This window comes from Chrysochloris asiatica, unplaced genomic scaffold, assembly GCF_000296735.1.
Source record: "Chrysochloris asiatica unplaced genomic scaffold, ChrAsi1.0 scaffold00040, whole genome shotgun sequence".
Classification (NCBI taxonomy): Eukaryota; Metazoa; Chordata; class Mammalia; order Afrosoricida; family Chrysochloridae; genus Chrysochloris; species Chrysochloris asiatica.
In genome coordinates this window covers 19,850,295-19,871,391 of record NW_006408558.1, presented here as the reverse complement: position 1 = coordinate 19,871,391, position 21,097 = coordinate 19,850,295, and the positions used below count along the sequence as shown (strand labels likewise).

The 21,097-nt window shown below is 45.3% G+C and overlaps 1 protein-coding gene across 1 annotated transcript in view; it reads left to right on the top strand.

The window, feature by feature from the left end:
• The window catches only part of LOC102822812 (general transcription factor II-I repeat domain-containing protein 2-like), a 50,289-nt gene extending 30,029 nt beyond the window's left edge, over positions 1-20,260 (top strand). Inside the window, exon 5 of the mRNA XM_006861078.1 lies at positions 20,171-20,260. Within this exon, the coding sequence (XP_006861140.1) occupies positions 20,171-20,260 (90 nt within the window). The remainder of the gene's footprint in view (positions 1-20,170) is intronic.
• Positions 20,261-21,097: the final 837 nt, after the last annotated feature.

Here is a 21,097-nt window from a genome sequence, read left to right as displayed (position 1 = left end):
TCTTTTTTCTAATTGAGCTCTGACTGATGGTTGACTTCTGAACTTTTTCTTGGTCGGCAGTTGAAGATGTTTCTGTTCCATATTCTGCTGTTTACTCTCAGCCTCATAGTGATGAATCCATGTCTCCTCATCAGTAATGATATTTTAAAAGAACCTTTTACCTTTCTTAGTGTATTGGTTCAAATTTTGTTTGCAGATGTCCAAACACTTCTGTTTATGCTCTTCCAACAATTGTTTGGGTACCCATCTTGCACAAACTTTTCAAAACCCAAGTCTAACTTCACTCGATGGGCTCAAGCGTAGCAACAGTAGTGAGGCTGGCTCCAGATCGGGCAGTGTTTCGTTCTGCTGTGCATAGGGTCACTGTGAGTACCGACTCAATGGCACCTAACAACTAGTGCGGACACTCCCAGCCTTTTCTCCCAAGTTGAGTGAATTCATGTTCAGATCTCAACTTAGCCTAAAGGCACTGTTGTTGTTAAATGCTGGTGAGTCACCTTGTATAGGGTTTCTGAGGAGTTTGAATCTCAAAACTTAAGATTCAGTGTTTATCCTACAGCGCCACACCAGGACTTGAGCACTAAAGTTAGGCGTGTCCTAGAGGAAAACAGGAAGCTGAATGATGGCTGTGGTCGACTAAACAGAAATGGGGAGAGGCCCAGGGGAGACAGCTGCCATGGGGGCCAGTAACTGAGCACTAGAGGTGGTTGAACTTGGATGGTTATGAAATGTCAGGTGACGAAGCGCCAGGAGGGGGCGTCAGGATGACGCACTACCAGTTTGTTGTTGACGCAGCAAACCGGAAGAGGAGGTGGAGAAAAAGTCTGGAGCGCGTCCTTCCAACCACTGCCGGAAGTAGGGACCCCTAGATAAAAGGGCCCAGCACGAGGGTCTTTCTCACCATCTCTAGCAGACCAGTACCTTAGGCTGCGCCAGCCTAGGACCTGTTTCTGCGGATTTGGAAAAGGAAACTCCAATACCTGCTTCGGTACTATTAAAGGACCAAAGTAGGCCAAATTACCAGGAGAAGGGGTTCTCTGAAGCCCGAGCCAACATAGACCCTCTTCCAGAGGCTGAAACTGCGAAATCGGGATTTTACCCCCAGGCTGCCAGCCCCTGGAGGTGCAGCCTAGTTACTTCCCTGCCGCCTCAGAACAGAACTGGTCCAGGGAAGGGGTCTTCCCCGAGCCATGCACAAGACAAGGGGGAAAGGGAGAGTGGAGAGGTGTTTAAGGTGCGTTTCTGGAAGCACTCAGACTAGACGGCCCGTGTGTGTATTTCCCAGGGTAGGCATATGAGGTGTCAGGTGACCTTAGCAGCTGAGGAAGAAGCTGGTGGGATGTCGGTGTCTTAGACGAGTCAAACTGGAGGCGGCCCGCGGGGTCCTCTGAGGTCTAATTGGATCATGATTCAGCCTTCCAGTGTGAGGTGAGGTGGCACTAGGCCCCGCTTATGAACTCTCCCAAGATCCCAGCCTTGGTGGTGTTGACTGGAGAACCTAACCATGCAGGCTGGAGAGGGGAGTTTGTGAACCAGAACCGAAAGCCCCAGAAGCGCCCTGGAAGGATCAGGCCACGTCAGATTCGCATGGAAAAACAAAACAAAACAAAGAAGCCTCTGGATTGGAGGAGTGTGCCCAGATTAGGGAATGGGGTGATGTGGCAGAAGCCCTAGGGGTGAGACTCACGATCCATTGCTTGAGAGGTGGGGCTAGAGAGACATGGTTTTAATGGAAAGGTTAGGTATGCTTTCTGCCCACAGCCCTGCCCACAGCCCTGCCCACCGGCTGCTGGTCCCAGTCAGTTGTCAGGCCTTATTTAACTAGGGCTTCTCTTCGTGGCCTCACACTCCTGTCTCTCCCTACCCAGCCCCAGGAAGCACTCTCCCCACTGGAGAGGCAGCCCATCTCCCTTGTGTCCCAGACTTCATCCGCCTGCCCTTCTTCCCTCCATATGGAATCTCCCAGCTCTTCCTAAAACTGGTTTATTCTTATCCTCAACTCAAATCTCACCTTCCTGTTCACCCTATCTGAAATTGGTGTCCTATTCTGGTGCCGTTTTTTATTCCATCACCTTACAGTCTTTGTTGTTGCTAAGTGCCATTGAGTCGGTTCTGACTCACAGGGACCCTGTATAGGGTTTCAGAGGATCGGCTGTTGGGTTTGAGCCACCGACCTTGCAGTTAGTAGTCCAGTGTTTATCCTATAGGGCCACACCAGTCACTTACAATGTTGTTTTTTTCACTGGAATTGTGATCTGACTCCTCCACTCAACTCCAGGAAGGCAGAAACCTTTTTTTCTCTGTCTTACTTTCATTAGCTGTGCCCTGGTGCTATCAGTAAGTAGTCTGTTAACTGCAAGGTTGCCATTTCAAATCCACCAACCGCTCGTTTACAGAAAGATGAGGCTAGCTCATCCCATAAAGATTTACAGTTTTTCCAAAACCCTATAAAGGGTCACTATGAGTTGGAATTGACTTGATGCCAGTGGTTTCGTTTTTAAGCTTGGTGCCTTCCATCGAAAGTGTTTGTTGAATGAATGATGTTTTGTCCCAAGATCATATAAAGAATTGGTGGGTGTACAACTTGTTAAGTGTCATTGAGTCCGTTCTGACTCATAGAAACCCTGTATACCGTTTCCAAGGAGCAGCTAGTGGGTTCGAACTGCCAACCTTGCAGGTTGTACTTATCGTACACACCAAGACTCTTGGATACAGAACTAGAAGTCAGGAAAACCAGGTGTACTTTTGCTCCTAATTTTTAAATTTGTCTCTTTATACCTACCTTTTACACAAAGAATTGGAGCCAACTTGTAAAGTGAGATTGATACAGACAGGTATGTGTTTTTTCGCTGTTGCTGAGTTAATGCTGACTCGTGGTGACCCCATGTGTGTCCGTAGAGCTGTGCTCTGCAGGGTTTTAAATGACTGATGGCTCAGAATTAGATTGCCAGGACTTTCTTCCAAGGCACCTCAGGGTGGACTCAAACCTCCAACTTGTCCATTATGTAGATAAAAATCTGCCAGAGAAAGTTCAGCTAGTCTTCAAAGATAAAAGGAAAAAGGCCATAGTGTCCTATAACAATGTCAAAGTTATACTTCAGTTATGGCTTTGAACTTGCTGGGAGTTAAAGAAAAAGGGAACAGAATTAGATATGTGATTCATTTTGTCCATAAGGAACAAACATTTCAATTTCTCAAGGAAAGCCAACTTTTGGCTGGCATTTAATAGACATTTTTCACATAGGCTTCATAAAGGCGTGTGGCAGCTGTGATTACAATTTCCTACGCAGATTGTTCATGAGGCATCTCAACAGGGGCAAAGAGAGAGCATAGCGCCACGGAAGATACTTTCTAAGGCTCTGGCTAGACCAGCGATAAGGCCTAGAACTGAAGAGGGACAGATGGGCTGAATGTGCTTCAGTGCAGTGTGCATCCCAACCTTTTGGATTACTTAGCTAGTGATTTCATTTTTAAGCTGAATGGTTTCAATGCTATCTATGTAGTATTCTTTTTTTTAAAAAAAGGAGCCCACCTCAGCTCAAGCTCTAGATCGAAATGAACAGTTTACAGGAAATGCAGAGGGTACAAAAGAGTGTATTAGACCACACTGCAGGGATGTATCAGCAAAATTTAGGCCATGGAAAACCGAAAAAGCAAACATGTCAGATACTGCCATAAACAAATTGTAAGCAAAACCAGTTTCCACAAATCTTACAGAGATAAATATTGTGAATGATAAAAAAGTTAGTGAATAAAGCTTTGTTTGGTATACAAAAGGAGCTTTCATATTTCTCAAAAGGCTTCTCAGAAACACTTGATTCCTCAGCAGCATGAAAACTAACCAGCCAATGTTAATGAGATGAACAAAAACTGCAAGACTAATGGCTCCGTTGTAATGCAGTGGTGATACATCAAATTCCCAAGAAAAGACCAATAAATCTAATGTTTTATATAAACAAACTAAAAACTATAGGGAAAAAGGTAAGGAAGGGAATCCTATAGGCTATAATGAGAGGTGTTTAGAGACGTGTTAACCGCTTACCTGGAGTTGAGCATCAGGCCTAGTGCCCCTGCTTCTGGAGGCATGTGAACCCAGCCTGACCTATGCTACATAGAGAACTAACTGCATTCACACTTCCAGTCTCCACCACATTCATCAGGAGACAGGTGGTGAGTGACTAAGACACCAGTTGTTGTTGTTACGTACTATGGAGTCAGTTCCAACTCATAGCAACCCTGTACAGGGTTTCCGAGGCTGTAAATCTTACAGGAGCAGAAAGCCTCATCTTTCTCCCGTGGAACAGCTGGTAGTTTCAAACTGCTGACCTTGTGGCTCACAGCCCGATTCATAACCACTATGTTACCGGAGACACCAATTCCAATCAACTAAATACCAATCCTAAACCAAAGTGTCTCAGAGGAAACAGATAATTTCAGCACAGACAGAGAAACAAGAGAGTGCCTCAAACAAGAGACCAAAATACAGAATCTGAAAATATAACACCAGAAATGGTGTCTGAACTACCTGATAAAGAATGTAAAAGAATTCTAATTAGGCAACTTCAATGGATTGTGAGAAAGAATGAGAAAACTATAGATGAAATCAAAGAAAGCATAGACAAGACTATGGGAAACCTCAGGAAACAAACTGACAAAAGAATTAGGGGGAAAAAGAGGGTGGGGAGAAACCAAACAAAAAGAGCAACCAGAAAGCCTGAAGATGAACACAAAGACTTCAGAAATGGATAATATACTAAAAGGACAAAGAAATAGAATTGAATCAATGAAAAGCCAAATTACTGAGCTTGAAGAATAATCTCTCAATATTCGTCTTCTAGAGGAACAATAATAATAAAAAAATTTAAAAAAACACAAAGAAAGCCTAAGATTTATGTGGAACACTATTGAAAAGAATAACTTACATGTGATAGGAATTCCAGAACAGAAAGACAAAAGAAAAAAAAAAAAACATAGAAGACATTGTCCAAGAGTTGTTAGAAAAAAACTTCCCTAACATCATTATGGAGTCCTGGTGTGGTGCTGTGGGTTACTGCGCCAGACTGCAAAGCCATTTGAACCTCAAGGTCGGCAGTTCAAGCTCACCAGCTGTTCCTTGGAAACCCTACACAGGGTCGCTATGGGTCGGAATCAACTCGACGGCACTTAACAACAACAACATCATGAAATATAAGAAGATAGCCCTTCAAGAGTTGAATGTACTGGACAGATAGCCATACCAGGTTACAAATGTGGACTTACCATCAAAACACCAGGCTTTAAATCTTGACCTTGCTACTTGCTGGTTGTGTGACTGGCAGGTTTTCTCTTCTGTAATGGTGTGGTAATAATAATACCTCCTATGGTTGGAACTATAGGATCAGCACTGGACTGTGAACCACAAGGTAAGTGGTTCAAACCCACCGGCTGCTCCTCGGAAACCTTATATAGTATAGGATTACTATGAGTTGGAACTGACTCTATGGCACTTAACAACAACAAATCATTTACTATGCTGGGAATGACAGATTGAGGAGGAATGGCATAGCTTTCATCATTAAAAAGAACATTTCAAGATCTATCTTGAAGTATAATGCTGTCTGTGATAGGATAATATCCATACCCCTACAAGGAAGACCAGTAAATACAACTATTATTCAAATTTATGCACCAACCACTAAAACCAGTGATGATGAAATTTCAAAAATTCTACCAACTTCTTCAGTCTGATATTCATCAAACATGCAATCAAGATGTATTGATAATCACTGGTGATTGGAATGCAAATGTTGAAAACAAAGAGGAAGGATCAGTTATTGGAAAACATGGCCTTGGTGATAGAGACAATGCTGGAGATCTCATGATAGAATTTTGCAAGACCAATGACTTCTTCATTGTAAATAACATAAAAGACAACTATACACATGGACCTCACCAGGTGGAATACACAGAAATCAAATTGACTACATCTGTGAAAAGAGAAGGTGGAAAACTCCATATCATCAGCCAAAACAAGGCCAGGAACAGACTGTGGAACAATCAATTGCTCATATACAAATTCAGGCTGAAGCTGAAGAAAATTAAAACAAGTCCACAAGAGCCAAAATATGACCTTGAATATATTCCACCTGAATTTAGAGTTCATCTGAAGAACAGATTTGATGCATTAGATACTAAAGACTGAAGACTAGAAGAGTTGTGGGATGGTGTCAAGAACATTGTACAGGAAGAAAGCAGAAGGTCATTAAGAAGACAAGAAAGAAGGAAAAGTCCAAAATGGATGTCAGAAAAGACTCAGAAACCTGCTCACTAGGGTAGGTAGAGATGCTAAAGCAAATGGAAGAAATGAGATAGAAGAGTTGAATAGAAAATTTCAAAGGGCGCCTCCAGAAGACAAAGTCAAATATTACAATGAAATGTGCAAAGACCTAGACTTAGAAAACCAAAAAGGAAAAATACACTCAGCAATTCTCAAGCTGAAAGAACTGAAGACAAAATTCAAGCCTCGACTTGCAATATTGAAGAATTCTATGGGCAAGTGTAGTCCAAGTGTGGCACTGTAGAATAATTACTGGACCGCAAGGTTGGTTTGAATCGCAAGGTCAGTGGTTCAAACTCACCAACCACTGCTCGACAACCCTATACAAGGTCACTATGAGTTGAAATTTGACTCCATGGCACTTAACAACAACACCAACATGGCAAAATATTCAATGATGCAGAAAGCATCAAAAGAAAATGGAAGGACTGGGTGGAGCTGATAAAAGGAGATACAGATGGGTAACTTGTGATACTGTAGTGAATAATGCTTATCAGGACGGACTATGAGAGTTGGAAATGCAAAGGTAGACGTTTTGTAACAAGGAAGCGAGTGATTAATTCTCCAGGATAGGAGCGGAGGCCTCTGGGACCATCAACGGAGAAGAGCTGAGAGCGGGACCCTACCCAGAGAAACAGAGATGCCTGAGATAGAGACAGAGACGACAACGTGGAGTGATGAAGCGACTGGGGACTTTGGACCCAGAGAGGGAAAGGGTCTGTGGGCCAAAAACTGGGGGGAGGAGGGTGAAGTGTAGGGGGCGGGTTTCTGGGATATACCCTTTGATGATGCATGGAGGGGATTGGAACCATGCAATGAGATGATATACGATGGAATTAATGTAAAACTAAAGTTCTCCCATGTAAACTATCATATAATTCACAATAAAACATTTAAAAAAGAAAGTGGAAGGAATACACAGTCACTGTACAAAAAAAAAAGTCGATGTTCAATCATTTCAAGATTGAGATAATACTGAAGGAAGAATGTTCAATCATATCAAGAACCAATAGTACTGAAGGAAGAGTGTTACAGTACACTGAAGGCATTAGCAAATAAGGCTCCCGGAATTGGTGGAATCTAAATGGAAATCTTTCAACAAACTGAGGCGGCAATGAAGACACTCACTTATCTGTGCCAGAAATTTGGAAGACAGCTACTTGTTCAACTGACTGGAAGAGATTCATATTTGTGCCCATTCCAAAGTCAGGTGACCCAATGGAATGAGGAAATCACTGGATAATATTAATATCACATACAAGTAAATTTTTGCTAAAGAGAATTCAAGAATTGCTGCAACAGTGCATTGACAGGGAATTACCAGAAGTTCAAGGTGGATTCAGACCAGGACATGGAACCAGGGAGATCGTTGCTAACATCAGATGGATCTTGGCTGAAAGCAGAAAATACAGAAAGATGTTTACCTGTGTTTTATTGACTATGCAAAGCCTTTTGATTGTGTGGTTCATGACAAGCTATGGACAAAATGGCAGAGAATGAATATTCTGGAACACCTAATTGTACTCATAAGGAACCTATCACATACCAAGAGGCAGTCATTTGAACAGAACAAAGAGACACTGAATGGTTTAAAATCAGGAAAGGTGTGTGCTAGGATTGTATACTTTCACCATATTTACTCAGTTTGTATGCTGAGCAAGTAATACGAGACAAGCTGGATTTTATGAAGAACATGGCATCAGAATTGGAGGAAGACTCATTAGCAACCTGCAATATGCAGATGATACAATCTTGCTTGTTGAAAGGGAAGAGGGCTTCAAATACTAACTGATGAAGATCAAAGACCACAGCCTTCTGGTATGGATTGCATCTCAATGTAAAGAAAACAATAATTCTCTCCACTGGACCAATAAATAACATGGAGATGAATGGAGAAAAGGTTGAAGTTGTCACCAACTTCATTTTGCTCAGATCAACCATCAATACTCATGGAAGCAGCAGTCAAGAAATCAAACTACGTGTTGCATTAGGCAAATCTGCTCCACAAGACCTCTTCAAAGTGTTCAAAAGCAAAGATGTCAGTTTGAGGACTATCGTGTGCCTGACCCATGCCATGGTATTTTCAGTAGCCTCATATGCATGTGAAAGTTGAGCAATGAATAAGGAAGACAGAGAAGAATTCATGCATTTGAGTTACAATGTTGGATGGAGGAGAGTATTAAAAGTACCATGAACTGCGAGAAGCATACACTTTGGAATTATAAGAAGTATAGCCAGAACGCTCCTTAGGAGCCAGGATAGCTAGACTTTGTTTCTCATAATTCTGACATATTATCAGGAGGGACCAGTCCTTGGAGGAGGACATTATGCTTGGTAAAGTGGAAGGTCAGTGAAAAAGAGGAAGACCCCCAGCAAGATGGGCTGGCACAGTGGCAGTAGCATGGGCTCAAGCTTAGCAATGATTGTGAGACTGGCACAGGACTTGACAGTGTTTCATTCTGTTGTGTACAGGGTCACTATGGGTCAGTACCAACTCAATGGTACCTAACAACAAATGGACTCCTGGTGTGATGCTGCAGGATAAGCACAGGACTGCTAACCGAAATGTCGGTGGTTCAAACCTACCAGTCTCTCCTCAGAAACCCTATACGGGGTCACTGTGAGTTGGTCCCAACTTGACAGCACTTAATAACAACAAGGTTGTAAAGATTGTGCCTGGCATTTGCTTTTGTATTGTGACCTCCGGTAAGGACAAGGAGCTTCATAGGTTCCTAGTGGAAAGCAGGCAGGCATTTGATTTAGGATCTTGGAATATGAAAGCTAGAATGGGTCTCTAGCAACCATCGAGAGGAATCCTTTTACAAGAGAAAAAGGAGCCCCCTAGGAGGCCATGTGAATTGCCAACAGTCCCAGAAGACAGTTGATCACAGAACACTCCAAGGGAACGCCCCTCTTCCAGGACCCTGGACTTTGAGGAGTAAGTGTCTTTGGAGATCCCCATACAGGCAGCGCTAATCAATTGCCAAAGCCCTAGTGCACTAAGCTGTCAAGTTTGCAAAATGCCCAGTTAAAATCACCCAAACACTAGAAGATAGTTTTGGAATGAACATCCCATTTCACAGAAAAAAAAATCCAAGCTTCCAGTGGTGAGATGGCGACCAGAGCCATAAATGACTGTCATAGGATGCCATCAAGTTAATTCTGACTCTTGGTGACCCCATGTTTGTGACTACCCTGAAGAAGGAGGGAGGTCACCTTCAAAAGGAGGTTAGTGTAAAACAGCTGTAATCCTTTTCTGCCTTTGGAAAAGTACTTCACTTCCAAAAAAGTCCATTGCTAACTTCTGAGGTCAGAAAGGAAGGCAGTTGCTATGGTAACATCTTTGCCAGCCTATTCTCATCTTCAGGTTCAAAACAACAAGCTTATAGCAAGTTCCTGCAGGGTGGGGAATGAGACCATTGAATTCCAGCCCAGCAACGGCAGTCGACCAATCTCCTGCCAGATTTCAGTGGCAAGAGGAAGATGGCGGCCAATAGGGAAGTCTGGAGCTTATGTCCTCATCCTGGAGCTGGGTTGGAATAAGCAGAAGGCAGGCGCACATGACCGTTTCCATGGTGACCTCCCTGGCAACCCTGACTGGTCCAGTTTATGAACACTGGAAAATTCCACCCAGCTGCTGGCCTGGTTTTTTTTTTTATTCCCCCACTTTCTTTGCTTCTTCCTGTGTTCAGGCAGGGATGAAGTCACTGCTAGAGTTTAAACCTAAACCCTTCCGGAGACTTGCCTGGCTCCAGTCAGATCCGGGAGGGTGGGGGTGGGGGAAGCAGGCATCCGGGAGGGGAGGGAGGCAGCCTTCAGCTGCAGCCCGTTGAATAGCTGCTTCCTGTTGCCTGCTGTGGAGAAAGCAGGAGAAGGTAGCTAAAGACAACCAGCATTTCTTTATGGGGCACATAGTTCGAGTCTGACGTCTTCATCACCCTGAGTACACTGAGGAGTAAACAAATTCAGAGAGGTTAAGTAACTTGCCAAGATCACGGAGTACACACAGCCTCGGAATGGAAGAGTCTGAGTCGGCAGAGTGTGTGGGCCCCACACCCTCTTAATGCTCCCAGTACTGCAGAGCAGATGGGTGGGTGAGCCCCAGAGTGCGGGCTAGGGGCAGATAGGCAGAGGACCATGGTGTTCTGGGACACTGAAGAAAGGCTTCCCAGAGTGACACTTAGACTGAGTCCTTCAGGACCAATGGAAGTTTTTCAGGGAGGAGAGGCAAGAGCAGGGAGGAAACGCCTGCAGGACTCCTGGACACTGAAGTGACTGAGCTGAAGCTAAGGCGTGGTTGATGACCAAGTCAGGCCGGAAGAGAAGCTGCGGCCAGGGCTGAGTCCTTGTCACTCAGCTTTTAAAGCTGGGCTTGTGGGAATCCTGATTGGGGTTGGCAAAAGAGGTCAAACTAACTAACCATCATTCCCCACAAGGCCATCAGAGGAATGTGTGGGGTGGAAGCTGCTCAGGGCCGGGCAGTGCTGCCCAGACCTGGTTGTCACAGAGGGTCACAGTTTTCAAGGTTGTTAAATGACAAACAATAATAACAATCATCTGCCATGGCTCCAGATGACAGCAGAGGAGACACTCAGGGAAGGGCATGGTCATCAAGTGCCACAGAGGACACTTCCCACAGGAGTCAGGAGTCAGCGTGGTGGGCTGGCCATTCAGTGAGGAAGGTTCCCGACAAGGAAAGGGACGCCACCTGACCCCTAAAGGTGGGCTCCCACCAGCAGGGAAAAGTGGCATGTCTTTGAGGGGTGTTGGGGAATGATCATGTGATCAGAGTGCATGCAGGGGGCAGAAGGTAGCCAATGAGAAGTGAGGGAAGACACCAGGTTGACCTTTATTCTGGACACCTCAAGATGCAGGAGTGCATTTGAACCTGGAAATGAAAGGGTCAGCAATCATGGAGAACTGGAGACAGTGTCCACTAAGGAGGCTGGACTGAGGGAGGGATTGGAGCAGGCAGGGAGGGGAAGGGCCATAAGAGAATAAAGATTTAAAGGATGGAGAAGGTGGTTCTTTGTGATCTGGAGTATCTTAACTGTTCTTGGGTCTCTGTTTACTCCTTGGGCTACTACTGAAGTCTTCATCTAAGCAGAATGCAGAATTGTCATGGAAATTTCCACTCAGTTCTCAGCTCACCCTGCCTTGCAGGCCCTGCAGAACCTAAAGATATTTTGTTTGTGTGGGCAGCCTCAGAGTCCCAGCTTCAGTCCCAGAAGGACTTGGGGAAGGGAAATGTCAGAACTTTGGGGTTGCTGGGCATTGAGCTGCTCCTGGAGAAAGAAGGAATGAGCTTCTTCCTTCATGTTTGAGGCCATGAGCTCCATGTGGGTGTGCCTTCCCCAGGTCTGGGGCAGGAGGACTGGACAAGTCCAGGTGCACCTCAAGATTAGGGTGCACCACTTCTGCTCCCAGGAACTTTTCTAGGTGCTCTACTTTCTTGGGGGCACCTCTAGAAACTCCCAAGTGGAAGAAATTACTCCCTGGGGAGAAGAACTGGCAAATACTGGAAGCTGGTTGGCTCTTCCTCTGCCCCTCCCCCCTTCAGGTCTCTGGGGCCCACCCCAGCTCTGATAACTATTCTCTGAAGAGCAGCAGTAGCTGGGGGTGCTGGGACTGTAGGGTAATAAAGCTGAGTTCTCAGACAGCCAAGTGACACCTCCATATGTCCCTCTCCCTCCCCCACAGCAGGGAAGTTGTCACAGATCTTCTTTCAGGTTTGTGCTCAGGAGTGAGCAGAAAGCGCTCCCTACTTTTGGGTCTCTGGCAGTGGCACCCCACTTTCCCTGTCAGCCAGGCTACCAAATCCTGGAATCACCTTTGACCTGGAAGAGGAACCAGGGAGCCATGCATACAAACACATTATCATCGAGGAAAATAGGTTGTGACAGAGAGTAACTATGTGGTGACATGCTGGTCATAGAGTCATTTCTGAGTTCCGGAAGGAACATTCCAAGCAGATGGCTCATTGAGAGAAAAGAATGATGTGAATCTGGACAGGGCCTAGGGATGGGGAGTGGGGAATGCTAAGAAACAAAGAGAGAATGTGGGGCTGGAGCTGGGACAGACCCAGGCAGATCTTCCACTTCTATCTTCTGTCACTTGTCCCAAAGCCACCACCCACCACAATGCAGACCTCCTTGACTTCGGGCCTTATTGTTTCCAGCTCTGCTATCTTGTGTCTACAATTCTTCCCAAAGTCATGGTCTCTCTCAGCTGTCACAGTCAGCCCTCTGTTCCAAGAGCAGAGTCCAAGTTCCCTTTTCAGGAGACTCAAGCCCTCCAGACCTCTCCAGGCTTCCCCTCCTGCTTCCTCCACTTCCCCTCAACACCCACAGCAACCCCCTAACCAAGACAGTCTACTCTCTCACCCCAAAACAAGCCTGTAGGACACTCCAAGCCCTGTCCCCAAGGAGGCCTGTTAAAGTCTACTAATCCTTTATGGTCATTGCCTCCATGAGTACTTCTGGAATCTTCCAGACAGAAAACCACCTCTCCTTCCTTAGAGCTCCTCCTGGACTTTGCTCCTCTGATAGCACTTCCCACCATTTCTTTTGCTCAGGAGCAGACTGAATTCAGTACCACACCTTGGACAATCTCCCAGAAGAAAAGTTGGGCGTTCCCGCTAGAGAATATGTGTTGGTTAGGGATTGACATTTTCTACTGCTAACTCCTAGGAGGTGGGTGGCAATCTGCTTTTATATTGTGTTGTCATTAGGTGTCACTGAGTCAATTCTGGCCTGGAACCAGAGACATTCCAGAATAAGTTTTGTCTGCCTCTAGAGGATCGTAGAAGAATTGATGCCTTTGAGTTGTGGTGTTGGAGGAGAATACTGAGGGTGCCATGGACTGCCAAAAGAACCAATAGATCTGTTTTGGAAGAAGTGCAGCCAGAGTGCTCCTTGGAGGCCAGGATGGCTAAGCTTCGTCTCTCCTACTTTGGACATGTAGTCCGGAGGAAACAATCGTTGGAGAAGGATGTCATGCTGGGTAGGGTGGAGGGTCAGAGAAAAAGAGGAAGACCTCCAACGAGATGGATCGGCCAGGTGGCATCATTGATGGACTCGGGGGTGGCAGCGGTGGTGAGGTTGGCCCAGGATCGAACATTGTTTCGTTCTGCTGTGCATGGAGTCGCTATGAGTCGGTTTCGACTCGATGGCACCTGACAACAACAACAACCAGAGGCCTATGCAGTGGAATCCATTTTGAAGAAATGCGTGCAGGCACCTAATTACTATGTTGTTTTGTTGTTGTCAGGTGCCATCGAGTCGGTACCAACTCATAGCAACCCTGTGTACAACAGAATGAAACGCTGCCCATCTTGAGTCCATTGATGGGGGTCTTCCTCTTTTTCTCTGATCCTCCACCTTACCAAACATGAGATCCTTCTCTAGCGACTATGGTTGGTCCCACCTGAATGAGCCACTTCCTAGAAATCCCCACCTATCCCTATGAATAAACACGATGCCTTTACCCACAACTTTTTTTAAAGTTTATACTGGGAGATGGGAGTCTTGGTGTGGCTCTGTGGGTTAATGCACCAGACTGCAAAGCTGTTTGAACTGCAAGGTTGGCAATTCAAGTTCACCAGCTGCTCCTTGGAAACCCTATACAGGTCGCTGTGGCACTTAACAACAACTGGGAGATGGGGAAGGGTGGGGGTGTTAAACACTGTGTTAAACCCTCCTCATCTTCGCTTGCAAGCCTCTTTCCTATCATAAACCTTTGCTCTTATGGATACCCTGCCTCACCTGACTATTCTTAATCTGTAGAAGGCAAGAGCGCCCTCTCTTTTAGGACAGAGGTGCCATTAGCATTCCTGGAAACACTTCCATTTTACCAAACATGATGTCCTTCTCCAGGGACTGGTCCTCCTTGACAATGTGTGCCTTTAATCCCTAAATAAAAAGCTGTGTGGAAAAGTGACCCTCCTGGTCTCAGACTCGCCTCGTCAACTGTAAAATTGTGTTAATTAGAAGCAGAGAAGTTTAAGACTGGAAGAAATATGACAGGTTTTCTAGTCCTGCCTCTGTTCAAAGTAGGAATACTCCTGGGAAATTGTCATGTAGCTTTGGCTTGGTTACCTGTAGTGGTAGGAACTCACTACCTAGTGTCCTTTAAGGTCTATTCCACTTCAAACACCTTGCCGCGGCTGTGTGCCGTTGACGCAGACCGATCCTGTATAGGGTTTCCGAGGCTGTGAAACTTTACAGGAGCAGAAAGCCTCATCTTTCTCCTAAGGAGCAGCAGCTGGTGGACTTGTATCTGCTGACCTTATGATTCTACTATTACATATGGGAGAAGGACCCATAATGCTCTGCGTTCTTGTTTGTACCTATCATATGCTGAGACATAGACCTTAGTTTCTAGAGCTGGGTGACTTCTGTTTGTTTCTGTGAGATGTGACCCACAGCTGCTTTGATGAAGAATGACCATGACTGTGTATGTAAGGCATGAAATGTTTAAGCATCATGCTGAGTAGGCAGTGGCAACACCAACAACTGCCAGAGACCGCCAGTGAGGGACTGTACAACAATGTGGGTGCAACTACTGTACACCTCATTGTTCCTTCAGGCTATTTGTGAAGAACCACTTAACAGCTCACCAGGGAGTGAGCAGGGGCCCCTGGGGCAGTTGAGGGCTGGACTTAACAGGTGAGTCATATCAAGAATGACAACAAGGACAGCACCTTCCCCTGGGTCCCCCTCCGCTCCACTGGTGCTCCACAGTTGACTGCTGGTGTCCTCTCTGCTTCTACAGAGCAATCTTTCCAGACATTCTTCAGAGAGGGGAACACTTTGCAGTTTCCAACTGAAGGCAATTTCAGTCCATTCCTGATGGACAGTCACATTAGTGTCCAATCGAAATGTATTGTGTTTCTACTGAAGCACATCACGTAGTCTCTAGTCTCTTTCCATCTCCTTACTGATACCCTCTAACAGTTCAACAACAAACTGCTAAAAACCTCCCATTGGTACCCGAGAGCTGGGCTTATTTTTTTACAAGAGTCCCTGGATGGGACATTCCAGGACAATAATCCATTGTCCTTATACACACACCATACTGGGGTTATCAGCACTTAGGAACTATCTACTCCACATGTTGTTTTAACTATTCTGGTTGGGGTGTATGTGGTATGTGTTAAATTTCAAAAGAGGTATACTATTCTAATCCATTCATCTTTGAATCTACCAGCTGCTCTGCGGGAGAAAGTTGAGGTTTTCTGCTCCCGTAAAGATTTACAGCCTTGGAGCCCCTCACACAGGCTCACTATGAGTAGGTACTGACTCAGTGGCACACAGCCACCATTAATCTACTCATTCCTCAGAAGACAGGTATTGAGCTTCACTGTGTGCCGGGACACTAGTGATACCAAGATAAACCAGCTTCTGCTAAGCCTCGGTTTCCTCATCTGTCTAAGGGGGAGAACAGCAGCACTTCTCTTACAGGATTGTTATGAAACCTGGAAGGAGATGATGCCATGCTTGAGTCCATCGATGCTGCCACTTGGCCAATCCATCTCGTTGGGGGTCTTCCTCTTTTTCTCTGACCCTCTACTTTATCAAACATGATACCCTTCTCCAGCAAATGGTCTCTCCTGACAATATGTCCAAAGTATGAGAGACAAAGTTTGGCCATCTTGGCCTCCCTCCAAGGAGCACTCTGGCAGCACTTCTTCTAAAACGGATCTATTGGTTCTTTTGGCAGCTCATGGCACTTTCAATATTCTCCTCCAACATCATAACTCAAAGGCATCAAGGCATCAATTCTTCTACGGTCTTCCTATTCACTGCCCAGCTTTCGCATGCATACAAGGTTATAGAAAACACCATGGCTTGGGTCAGGCGCACCTTAGTCCTCCAGCTGACATCTTTGCTCTTCAACGCTTTAAAAAGGTCATGTGCAGCAGATTTGCCTAATTCAACACATCATTTGATTTCTTGACTGCTGTTTCCGTGAGTGTTGATAGTGAGTACAATAAAGAGACTAAAAAAATCATGTCAGATTGTTCTTTTGCTCAGAGATAGGAGGTCAATAGAAAATCTCCCCTGAAGACAAACTGGGCTAAAGAGAAGGGGCCAGACGGATGGTATTTCTAAAGAAAGGAATTAACTAAAAAGATGGGGTGGTTGCTTGTGTGTGTATGTGTGTGTGTGTGTGTGTGGTCTGATGGTGGTAGTAGTGGTGGGAAACAGTCTGGGAAAGGATAGTCCAGAAATCCTGAAATGAAATCAAGAAAGAGCTGTGCAGTTTCTAACCTGGGGAGTGATCAGCCCAGTTTCAAAGAGTCAGGTTTTGCTCATTGTTGTCAATCTGTCTTTCCACAGCCCACAAAGCTACAATTGGACTTCTACAGTCAGGTCTTCTGGAAAGTTCCACCAACAGGCTGCAGGGCCCAGGGCCAAGGACATTATGGGATAGATAAACTAGAGAAGGGAACAGTGAGTCTGAAAGTGAAGCATTCAGGCTGTAGAGAAGGGAAAAGACACCCTTTTAAGACACCTTGTCCCTGTCTCTCCCCCATCAAAGAGGTTTCTTGTTTTCTTTCTAGGAGCTAAATTTTAGAGGCTGATAAATTTGAAGATGGTGACTTCTCCCAGGTAGATAGGAAGTCTGTTTACCTTACTCATCTGCCCTAGCAATTTTCAACACCTATGAGGGAAAGGCCGGAGCTACCCCAAAATGCCGTCGTCATTTTGGGGAAGAGCAGATGGACAATGAATGACACAACCACTCTTGTTTCCGTAGCTCGTTTTCAGGGACCTGCCCTTAACTCTCTTGTGTGGCTGGTAATGGGTAGACCTGGTGGGTTTCAGTGGTTAATTTTAGACTTTCTTCCCAGTACATTTTTAGCTGTCCACAGCCCCCTAGAAAACAACAATCTTCTGTATAATGGAGTTCTGAGCTGCGACATCCCTGTAGGTTTTTTCCTGCCGCAGGAGCTGGCTGCTGGGAAAGATGAGGGAACTGAACGCTTTAGCAACAGTCTCTTGGTATCATAAGATTTGTTGTTGTTAAGTGATAGACTCAAACCTCGGAGGCCTGGATTGATTTCAGATGCAGTAAAAGCCTCACTGACACTGGTCTCTGGACCCTAGGGCCTCAAATGAAGGGTCTCAGAAGCTTCTCTCCTGACTAAGCCTGAGTGGCTTTGCTAAAAAGGGAACAGGATGAAGTAGATACTGGCATTTTCTGGATGTTTTTGGCATGAGTCAGGAAAGAAGATTAGGTAGGGCCTGAAGGACAGCCTACCTGGAAGCCTGACCTAAATTGTACTACGTTAGTCCTTTGCAGCCTCCACCTCTTGAGGCCATTGTCCGGAAGCCTAAAACCTTCCAAAGTGTCTTCCCATTCTTTTGTTTTCTATTTTAGAATAGGATTAGTGTCACTACTTCTTTCGTTAATTCCTCTCATTTTACGCATAAGGAAATTGTCACAAAGAAGTTATTTGGCTCAGTGCCCAAGGTCACATGGTTGTTTATCAGTCTAGTCATTGCCAGAAACCAGAACGGGAGAGCCTCCTCCTATTTTTAGCCTGGGCTGTTTTGAGAGCTGGGAGTGGGGAGCATGAGATGCCCAGCTAAAATGGATTTTCCCTCTCATATTTGTGTCCTGGGTTTGAGATTGAGGTAGAGGAGCAAAAATAACAAACAAACAGGATATGGAAGTAGCTTTGGCCAACAGCAACTTCTGTCGAAAGCTGTGAGGTTAGAGAGAACATAGCTTGAGTACAGAGAGAAGGTGACATGCAGGTGTACTCAGAAAACAGTTTTATTACAGGGATCCTTCGTTAAAAGAAGGACATATAGTCAAATATTTATTATTAATCTCCTCACCAAAGAACATGGTAAGTTTAGACTATCTTGTTTATAGAAGTCTTCCAGAAAAGAAGAGACTGGACAAAGACGTGGAAGGAATCCAGAATATTTTGGAGACTACTAGGGACTGTTTTGTAATGTAAAAGGTAGGAGAGATGAAGGGAGTAAATGTTTGGGCCTAAACAGTAAAAATGGGCAACAAAATATGGATTCAGTAGCTATACTGAATGTAATTTTCTATATAATTTTCTCAAGTATTTTTCACTTACTTACTGGGGAAAAACAGAATCTTCTCTCTGACCCTGTAGTCTTTGGTATGAGATTCCTCAGTCCTAAGCTTCAAGGTGTGGCGCTGTGGGTTAATGCGCCAGACTGCTAAACCTTTTGAACTACAAGGTCAGTGGTTCAAGTTCCCCAACCACTCCTTGGCAACTCTATACAGGGTCGCTATGGGTCGGAACAGATTCGACTCGATGGCACTTAACAAACAGCAAAACGTCATATAAACCTCTGTATTTTTTTCCCCAAACACAGAGAAAATCAGTTAAATAACATATGTTGTTGTTAAGTGCCTGCCAGTCAATTCCAACTCATAGGAGCCGTTTATGGGTTTGAAGAGCCGACCTTGTGATTCACAGTCCAGTTCTTATTCTACAGCGCCACACCATATATAGCACAAGAAAAAAACTAACAGTATAAGGAAAATGCTATAATCTGCAAAGGGAATGGAAATGACAAATTTAGTGTTATCAGCAGTTATTTTAAGTCTCTTGCTGCTGCTCACTTCAGTGTCAGCAGTTCAAAACTACCAGCTGTTCAGCAGGAAAACGATAAGGCTTTCTGCTCATGTGAAGATTTACAGCCTAGGACACCCTGTATAGGGTTGCTTTAAATTGGAACGGACTCCACAGCACATAACCCCCACCACTGCCCACTTCAGGGGCTCCAGAGGGGGAGACTCTTTTATAAAGAGCCCTAAATCCTCCCTCCCTCAGCCTTCAACAACAACAAACTGCAGATAGATGACAGAGCACCGAGAGGGATGAGATAGCAGTTTATGAGGAGGAAGGAAGTCTGCATGAGGTCAAATATTTGTTATGAATAAATTCTGGTACTAATTAGCTGTGTCAGATTTTAGGCGAGTCTCAAATTCCCCAAGGCTTCTGAACCCTCATTTGTAAAATGAGGTGACCCAACTAAGTTTTCTTCCTTGGGTGGCTAAAATTCTAACTTTTTTTCCACTCCCAGAACAGACATCAAGATTGGATTTGGAGAAATCAAAGGAAAGTCTCTGCTCTCCGTAATATTCCACTTTTAAAGGCTTTGAAAAAAAAAAGCAACAGCTTTGCCAGGGCCAATGTTTCCAAGCTCCTTAAAGTGACCTGGCTCTTTGGGAGGTAGTGAGGTAGGACCTAGGTTGGGTCTTCATTTGTTTGAGCCCCTCAGGCCAGGCTCAAACTCTCCGCTCCACCAGCCCCTCTGCCATTTCCAGGAGCCAAAGAGGTTTTAAAAATAGAGAGTAACGACTTTATAAAATTCTTTGGTCATTATTTAGTGCCACCCTATATAATGTTGCTAAACTATCCTGTATAGTTTGCTGCCACCTTCCAGGTACTCTGAAGGCACGCACCGAGGAGCCAGCATGCCACTGCTTTGTCCCCGACTCCTGGTTTTCAATCTAGTGTCCTGGACCCCTCCATTTTATCTCACTGCTAGGTTTGTCAGAGATCATTTTCATTTGGAACATTCTGGACTTCATAGGACCAGGCGGCGTACAAATACCTAAAGAATGATTAAGAAACAGCATTTGGGGACTAAAAGGGGTCATGTACTAAATTTTAATTATGACGTGAAGACAATCAGGAGAGACAATAAAGACACGAGAGAGGAAGGAATGGAAATCTTCGATTAGAAAGGGAAGAACAGGAATCCTAAAAAGAAAGTGCAGTGAAAAGTGGGGGACGCGGAAGCCCCCAGAGCGCCAGGGACCTGATGAAGCCCTTCCCCCACGCCATTCCCTCAGACACGAACAGGCCTTGGGGGCGGGGCGCGCACGCGCAGTGACATACTGCGCCAACCGCCACCGCTCTCGGAGGCGGCTGGGACCGGCTAGAGCCGGTTAGAACCGGCGGCACCCGCCCGCGAGCCAACGCCTCACAAAGGGAGGTGGCGGTTTACGAATCGCGTATCCTTGCGCGGGGTGAGGGGGGCGGAGGGAAGAAGGTACTTTTGTCATGCCCTTCCCCCACTGTCTCCAAGGCTTTGTCCTCGCCGCCATGTTCTCCTTAGACGCTTCCCAAAAAGGCCCGCGGGTAGCACTGCATTTCAGAATACACTTTTCCCTCGTTCCCCCTCTATTGCTAGGCAGCCCCAGGGTTCTGGAAACCGATTCATCTGGGAGATGGGACGTAGGGGGCTATCTGTGGCAGCGATCGGCTTCAGCTTTCTTCCCTGGTTTTTCTGCTTCAGCAGACAGCTGTAAAACGGCGTGGAGACGCTCGTCCCAGAAGCTCTCCCTTGCTCTTCCTCCACCCCAGCGGCCTTACCTTTTCCAGATCCTGCTTTTGAGACAGAAGTTGTTTCACCAAGATTCCTTGAGACCCCTTGCTAAACTTCGCTTTCCCTTTTGGTTGGGAAATTTAGGAGATGAATTTTAAGCAAAACTATGCAAACTGGACAGAAGGAAAAGGGTTTTGGGTTGACAGAGAAGCGTTTTCCCCTGTCCACTCAAACAGGCCTTAAAGTTGGATGATATTATCCACTTGAGACCATGTTCCCCCACTGGATGTGTCTCCTTAGACAAAACCATTAGCTTTTAGCTACTTTGGCAGATTTGTATTCTTGAGAGTTGGGAAGGAACAAGTAGCTTAATTCAGGATTAGACTCTTACTTAAAATGGCTAGGCAGCCAAAAGTGTAGGCGTTTACCTACCATTTAGTAACGACATATC